At 41.8% G+C, this 8107-nt stretch overlaps 1 protein-coding gene across 1 annotated transcript in view; it reads left to right on the top strand.

The window, feature by feature from the left end:
* Positions 1-1247: 1247 nt before the first annotated feature.
* Positions 1248-8107, top strand: part of gpr158b (G protein-coupled receptor 158b) — a 60241-nt gene continuing 53381 nt past the window's right edge. Inside the window, exon 1 of the mRNA XM_067474928.1 lies at positions 1248-3926. Coding sequence (XP_067331029.1) covers positions 3070-3926 — 857 coding nt within the window. The 5' untranslated portion in view covers positions 1248-3069. The remainder of the gene's footprint in view (positions 3927-8107) is intronic.

Here is an 8107-nt window from a genome sequence, read left to right as displayed (position 1 = left end):
CATCAGCACTTTAAATGTATCATAATTCAACATGTTGTTAAAGATGGTGTTATGGCAGTCAATTGCATCAACGAAACAAGGTTAAAAATACCCACTGTAAATTATGTCACGAGTGCGCTATGCATCAAGTTTAGGGATTGGAAATAGTTTGGGGAATTTTTTAAGCTTCTGAAAATTAGCTTCTGTCAACAAACCTAATGATTTTTCACCAAAGTATAGGGCATACACATATACAGATGTAATTTGCAAATTGTCATGCCACCTGCCTACTGACTGCACTTTTTAGCTTTAATTCTTTTAGTTCAAATGCATTTGGTTGAATGGATATGGACTCCTGCATTTCCAAAAAAAGACAAAAAGGGTTAGTGTAAATACTCTTTGCTCACAAACCTTTTTTTTTCTTCTCTTGCTCTCTTTCGGGGAAATCTAAAGAAACCTCTGGGAGAACAGAGAGCATGGGTGAAAGAACGGCTGGTACAGCAGCCTCTCCACCACAGTTGTGCTTGTATGGACCCAAGTTGTAGAGCATGCAGATGAAGCAGCAAATGCCTATCAAATATTCATAAGGCCAGGGGAGGCAATGCAGTTTGTAAGAGATGAAATAGAGGGGGCAGGAGCAGTCACTTTGTACAGTCTCTTCTCTCTTTTCCTCTCATCCTCCCAGTCCACTCAGTACTTTCTCATTTCCACCACCTAATCCACCATTTCCGCAACACACACATTATTTTTTGATAGGGTCTGGAGGCTGCTGAGTCATTTTTATCAAATTGAATGAAAATCCAGTCTTGTCTGTATAATTTGCCTTATCACCAGCTATCCATCTGCCCGACAATGTTTATGTTTTGCCTAACCTCTCCAAATATGACAAGAATGGTGAGTGTACTCTAACTATATGTGACATGTGTATACAATAGGTGTTGTAGAGGCTGCAGGTCCAGACCTTCCTCATCACTGGCTGCAGCAGGCAGCATGGGGAGATCTCTGCGGTCATCACCTTCCACTGCCATGGCAACGGCCTGCAAATCACCCCGGGGTGAGCTGCACACTGCAACGCCCATTTACAGTCTGGGGATGACTCCAGATCAGCCTGATCTGAATGTCAGAGCTGACTGAGATGGACACATGTACTCCACCAACACAATGGCAAACAATAGTTTTATGTCTTTGTGTGATCAACAACAGATGGACTCCTGAAGAATGAAAGAATGACTAAGAGCAGCACATGATAGATTCAGACTCATAACATCTCTATGGGTTCTGTTATTCACATTCTGTTTGTAGGAATATAACTTTGGCCAAAAGTATGCAGACACTCTTACCCACATACATTTATAAAACTTTGATCTGGGGGTGGTTTTTTTAGTAAGCGGTTTTGCCTCTTAATCTTCTATCTACCTTATCACACAGCATTAGTTTAGACAACACTGTGCTGCCAACTTTGTGGTAACAATTCATGGAAGAGACTTCCTGTTTCAACATGACAATGTGCACAAAGTGAGATCCATAAGAAATGCTGTGAAAAAGTTTCACTGGTCCCCACAGAAGCCTAAGTTCAACCCCATCCATCACCCATCAAATGAATTAAATACTGAGTGCGACCCAGGCTGTATAATCTTTAACCTACATGGTGTATAAAAATGTACATTCATTCATTTTGTTCCACTACATTCAGTCTAATAGAAGATCCACATACAGTAGCTGAATGTCCCTTATCGCCACCACCCTCATTGTTTTCCCAAAAGCATTTGGATTTCCCTTGTGCTTATACTTTTGTATACTTCTGGTCTGGAGTTGTTTTATGTTTTGGAGCAGATCTGTACCTTTTGCTACAGCAAAGAGTGCTAGTTTAGGCCTAGGTGTGCTTTAAACTTTATGGCATCAGTTTGGGTAAGACCCTTTACTGTCTATTCATAACAAAGCCTTTATGCACACAGTCCTAGACATGAAGAGATGTTTTTTTTTTCCATTTTGGCTTAAAAGGACTTGATGGTTGAATAAGGGAAAATGCCTGCCACCAGGTTCCATAACTATAACTTGCGGAAAGCCTGAAAGCAGAATAGTGGAGGCTGTTTTAGCAGCATAGTACAGGGAGAATTGTGGTTACAACTCTGCTCAGCTTGTGAACACAGTTTTTTCTGTGTATCTGGGGGAGCCTTTAAACAAACTCTGTCTAAATGCATCCCGCGAAACTGACATATAGTTAAAATAAAACATTAGATATTTGGCCCCTTGATTCTTTGATGTAGACAATCTATCCTCATTAGGTTCAACATTATGAAACTGCATTTTAAAATGTCTGGAATAGCCCTTTAATGTCTTTGCAGGGAGATGTCTAGCATTCATAGGAATCTTTTTCCTGTGTGCACACACTGGAGCTGTGTATAACATAACAAACAACAGATTGGCTATGTTTGTCTCTGTTATTCTCTGCAGCATTTACACAATTCTATTCAAGCCTGTTCTATTTTTCGATTCTTGCCAAGAAGCCCCTCCAACATCATCACTGAAATGTCTTCACAACCACCACCACCACCATCCCCACCCTCGCTTTTTCTTCCTACGGGCGCTACTTTCAGCACCGGACAGCTCCCGTCGTTCCCACGCTCCACCCACCTCCGGCAGATAGGCAGTGAGAAACAACCACACACTCTGGAGGGCGACGCTTTGATTGGCCTATAAGGGTATGTTGGGAGGGACGGAACTTCAGGAACAATTTGCTCGGTTCCTCGTTACTCCTCTCACATGGGTTTCTTCGAGGATGAGTAAAAAGAGACACTGAGCAGTCGGTAATAACGTGGACTAATGCGGAGTAACTGTTCTTTCTGAGTTAGGACACAGAATGACTGATGGATAGTTGTTGTGGTCGGACTGTCATGTTGTAAAACCGGAGCGAAAGTGTGCGTGGACAAAACATGCAATAATCGAAATCCTTTGTCGTTTTCAGCCCGATCATGAGTATGAAATTCGTGACAATCTCTGATGTGTGTTTTTTTTAATTTTCTCCAATCCTGTGAAGCAGCAGAGTGGCTTTAGTAATGCTTGCTTCTCTGTGCCTGTAAAAAAGGAACGATGGCTCTCCTGGTTGTCCCGCTGCTTCTGCAAACAGGACTCGTTTGGGGCTCAAACTACGGTTATGTCGAGTGGTCGGATAATGACAGAGACGACAAGAGCCCACCCGTCTTCAGCACGCCAAACATTAACAGGGAGCCGCCCCACCACCCGACCTATTACTCAGTGCCATCCACCGAGCGCACGGTGGTGGCGCACAAAATTGAAGAGGACCTGCCGAGGGTGGTGACCGCGTTCTTGCACACCGGGGACTCCTCGGCTCTGAGGCAGGTCAACTGTTCGCGGAGGTACGAGCTGAGCAGCCTGAGAGGCGGCCTGCATGTCGCCTCCCACTATTCTTTGCACAGCATCCTGGACACTGTAACGCACGCAACAAACTTCCTAAATATGATCCTGCAGACCAACAGGTCCCGGGAGGAAACCCTCCGCAAGGACATCCACTGGTACCACGCGCTGGTTCAGAGTATCCTCGAGGGGGACCCCAAAATCCACAGGGCTGTGGTGACGTTCCACACGAAGGCGCAGTTGCCGGGGCCCCACGTTTTCCTCCAGGCGACGAGAATCGAGAAGGAGGTGCTGTTGCAAGACCTGTCCAGCTCCGCACACCGTCACCTGAAGAGCAGGAGCCCGGAGTCCGACTGGTATAATGAGTTCAGGGACGGGAGGAGACCACACATGGACAGAAAGGTCCCGGAGGCATCGGGCCCTAAAAGTGGAAGCTACCTTCTGGACAAGAAACAGATCAAGTGGTCGGCACCATATCTGGAGTGTGAGCACGGGGCGTTTGTGCCCTATTGGCTGCTCACCTTGTCTGCTGGCTTCTATGGACTCAAGAGTAACTCAGCACCAGAGTTCAGGTGAGATGAAGTGTGTGTGTGTGTGTAGCAAATCTTGTATATCCACTCACATTGTGAGGACTCGTCTTGCTCTTGGTCCCCACCAAGAATGATCACTTAGGTCAAGTGAATGTGTGAAGTGAATGGAAGTCAGTGTAAAGTCCTTAATGAGAGTTGAGTAAGACAAAGAGGCAATAGACTCCAGACTGTGTTACCGTGTTTGAGAAATGTTGCAATCACACATTGTTTCCTCAAATTCAAGAAAAATGTATAAGTTTGTGTGTTTTACAGTGTTCAACACTGTTTTGGATACAAACATTCAGGATATTTGGGTATTATCTAACAATCAGTTTCAATGTTGTGTGGAACCCCACAGTTGATTGACTTAATGACTTAAGAGACTTGATGTAAATATGTATATATGTCTCCATTCAAGAAACAGATGGTGAAAGTAAAGCTTCATAGAAGCAGGTAAACCTTCCCTATTTAATATGCACCCCTGTCAAAGCACATCTGTGCATCTCTACTGCTGCAGCCACACACAGTGTTGGTGATCTATACAAGCTGGCATCTCTCTGTGTGTGTGTGTGTGTGTGTGTGTGTGTGTGTGTGTGTGTGTGTGTGTGTGTGTGTGTGTGTGTGTGTGTGTGTGTGTGTGTAGACAGCAGTTAGGTGCATTAAACTATCCAAGGATCTCATATTTCAAAGCTCCAGTTAAAGAGTGTCTATAAGATCAATTAAATCATGAATAAACAATGAGAGGTCAACAACTGCAATGTGAAGCCACTCTGAATTTCAGGTGCACTTAGTGTTGACATCAGTCTGAGAACAAAAGTATCACACAAAATGTGTAGTTCAATACTATCAGATAGCTGCTTTAGCAAATCTTCAGGAAATCCCAAATAAACAGAGAAGGTTCAGCCAACATTTTTTAAATCTATAAATGTACAGTACCAAAAATACATTTATTTATTCATACACTTCTAGTAAAAACTTTAGAAAACTGTACCATAATTATAAAGAATTGGACAAACCGATTTTGGGTGGCATTTAATTTGGAAGAACTGACATAATCTTGTTCAGTGGTTTATAAGCAGTGTCTTGCAAGTGATTTAAGCCTCCAGTTGGCAGCATCTGCCCTGTTGACATGTCCCTGAGTAAAGTGCTGCATCACTACCTTCTCCAGGGACAGTCATTATGGAACTTGTGACGTAGCCAGAAGCTGCTCTGGACTTTTAGGGAATAATCATGGCTGTTGTTATTGATGTACAGAATCCATAGTTACCACAGAATGTGTTTGATCAGAGTCAGAGTGATGAGGATGTTTAACATGTTGAGAAAAATGGAAGCTTTTCTAGTGTCAGCTGTCAAAAGCATCTGAGTGTCATTAAGTGTCATTAAATGAGTTCAGGGATTTCAGGGAATTCATAATTAAGCATCTGACTTTTAAAGCTCACTCAATATTGTTTAAAAGGGTAATGACATTTTTGAATTCGATGAGTTGTGAAAAGGATACTTTTTTTACATGCATCAAATCCTGTTTGTGAATTTTCATAAGGGAGGAGAAAGAAAATGCTTGTATGCTCAAGTTAAAACTTCTCACTTACTATTTATTTCTGGAGCTTTCTTTTACAAAACTGCACATTAGAAAATGCTAAAAATGTAACCGAGCTTGCATGTTTGAAAATCAATCTCCAAGACAACTGAACAAGCTCCCTCTCTAGGTGAAGATTGTGCAAAGCTGTTCAAAAAGCTAGTAATTAGACCTGCAGTTGGAAATGTTTTGGCAAAAAGTTCAATTCCAGCAATGAACTGTCATGTGTGAAATAGTGTTTGGCACAGTCAGCAGAGGGAGCCAGGGGAGAAGTCAAGTCAGGAGGGAAAATAATAAAGTGGTTATTCACTGTAAGACCAGAAAGATGTACCCTGTAGCTGAATACAGAGCTTGGCACCGCTATACAGCCAGATGAATGCGGTTTCTCTCCTCACTCTACTTTTTGAATGTTGAGTAGTGGCCTGCAACTTTAGTGTGGGTTCTTCCACTTCAGTTCTGTGATGACATTTCTAAAAATAGAAGGTTGTTTGGCTCTGGAACGAGAAGCATAAGCTAGTGTTTATGATGGAATCAGGTCCACTGTGTCTCCCTCTTTATTTCTCAGAACAAGGTCTTTCTCATCTTTTGTCTTTTTCCTCGCTGTCCTTCTAAGCTAGACGAGAATAAAGACAGATCTTTGGGTTATGTAAATCTAATCAAATTGTAAATGACAGTTGTAGATTAGAAACAGAGTTACAGGGGCAGGGAGCCTGCTGTGAAATGTGATGTGATTATTTCTGTCTGCAAGGCTCAAACAGATTTGAAGCTACAGCAGCTAAAGGGGCTATAAGTTCCATTATCTCTTCTGTAAATTAGAGCCACAACAGTGTTGTTGAGAATGGTTGCAAAGAAACAGATGACATCACCATCACAGTCTCAGCTAAGTCTGATGTTGGAGTTACAACAACATCACAACACAGCTCTGTCAGTGAGGAAGCTAGTGTTAGAGAGAAGGATGTGCTGGTAAAAATGCATCAATCATCCCTAAACATGATCTGAGAGAATATCACCAACAGCTACACCAGTCTAAATAGCCCAAAAGTAGTGCGTGTTCTCGCTCTAAATTTGCTTTGTGACACCCAAAGCCTTTCTCCACGGTTGGTTGCCTCACTTCCCAGCAGGTAGATGAAGGTAACAAATGTCAGCTTCGTCCAAAAAAAACACACAGGGCTGAGGAGGGGGAAGAGGGTGCATGTGGATCTTTATCATGCTTTATGTGTTTTTGTAAGAGAGACACGTATATGCTGGGCTTGGCTCAGTGTAGGATGCAGTACATGGCAACGGCTTAAGTGGAAGTCCTTGTCTGTTTTTCTCTGATCCTTTATTACAGTCCCATCCATGAACTGTATTTGACCTTTACAGAGTCTTTATACATTAAACCTAAAACGGCACCAACTTCTTGCAGTAATGTTTAGGTCTTTTTAGGATTTAGGATTTTTATTTTAACCTTAGAAGAAGAAACCTCTGCAATGTTGCCCATAGTACTTAGTGAACACACTGCATGTATAAATTAATTAATATGCTGTAACACGCATACACACAAAAAAGAAAACCATTTACTAGAAGTTTCAGAAGCAAACATTTCAAGAAACTGCAGGTATACCGTCTTTCCTCTGGTGAACTACAACAAAAACACACAGGTAAGAAAGTTATCCAAACGTTCATGTCTAGCCAAAACCCAATAAAGCTTATTTCTCTGTGCCACAGTGCTCCATTGTTGTTCCAAAACTATTAAAATCACATCAATGGGTCACACTGTTCTTTCAATACTACGAACAAGGGTTCTATAGTTCATTTTGTGTCAATCTCACACACACAGTCCCACTGCTGTAAATTACTACTTTACTACTGCACTGAATATTTAAAACCAGTCCCACATTAATGCACAACTGCCTTTAACTATTTTAGGAAGTTAAAATGTTTTAATGAACTGATTTAACTTGTCCTCAGGCAGATCAGTAGCTGAGGCTGTGAAGGAGACAGACAAGCATGTTAATATGCTGATAACAAAAACAGCCCTTACTTGGTCAATATTTGTTGAATTGCTGTAGTTCTTGACTAGAATAGGGGTTCAAACAAACCTTTTGTTCTTTTTTATGTGAGGAAATGTTTGATTTAGTAAGTTTTAATAAGGAGAAAGCTTGAGGTACTTTCATCTGGCAGCTCATCCTATTGTGGACAAAAAACATACAATCCTTATATGAGGTGCATGTCTCTGTGTGCTGCTATGTCTGGCAAAAAGTAACAAAACAAGTGTTTAATTTTATCTTTTACCTTTATCTCCCGCTCTTCTTCTCTTTCTTCATTAATCACCTCCATCACTCTTACTTTCTTTTCGCACTCCTCTTCATTGCCACTCTGCCTTTCTCTGATTTCTCCACTTCTGACCTCACTTCCCCTGAGCATTGCTCTTACTGTTCTTTTTGATTTTCTTTCTGACTCCACTTCCTTCTCCTTCCTCATCTCCCTTACACTAATTTGCTTAACCCTGTGCAATTTTATCACCCTTTACCCTCTTTTTCCATCTCTCTCTTGCCTCATGTGTACAACCTCACTGTCTCTCAATTGTGGTTTGTCTCACACATTCCTTTGTGCTTCTCTTATATTG

This window comes from Channa argus, chromosome 14 (genome assembly GCF_033026475.1).
Source record: "Channa argus isolate prfri chromosome 14, Channa argus male v1.0, whole genome shotgun sequence".
Lineage (NCBI taxonomy): Eukaryota > Metazoa > Chordata > Actinopteri > Anabantiformes > Channidae > Channa > Channa argus.
This window is presented reverse-complemented; position numbering and strand designations above follow the sequence as displayed.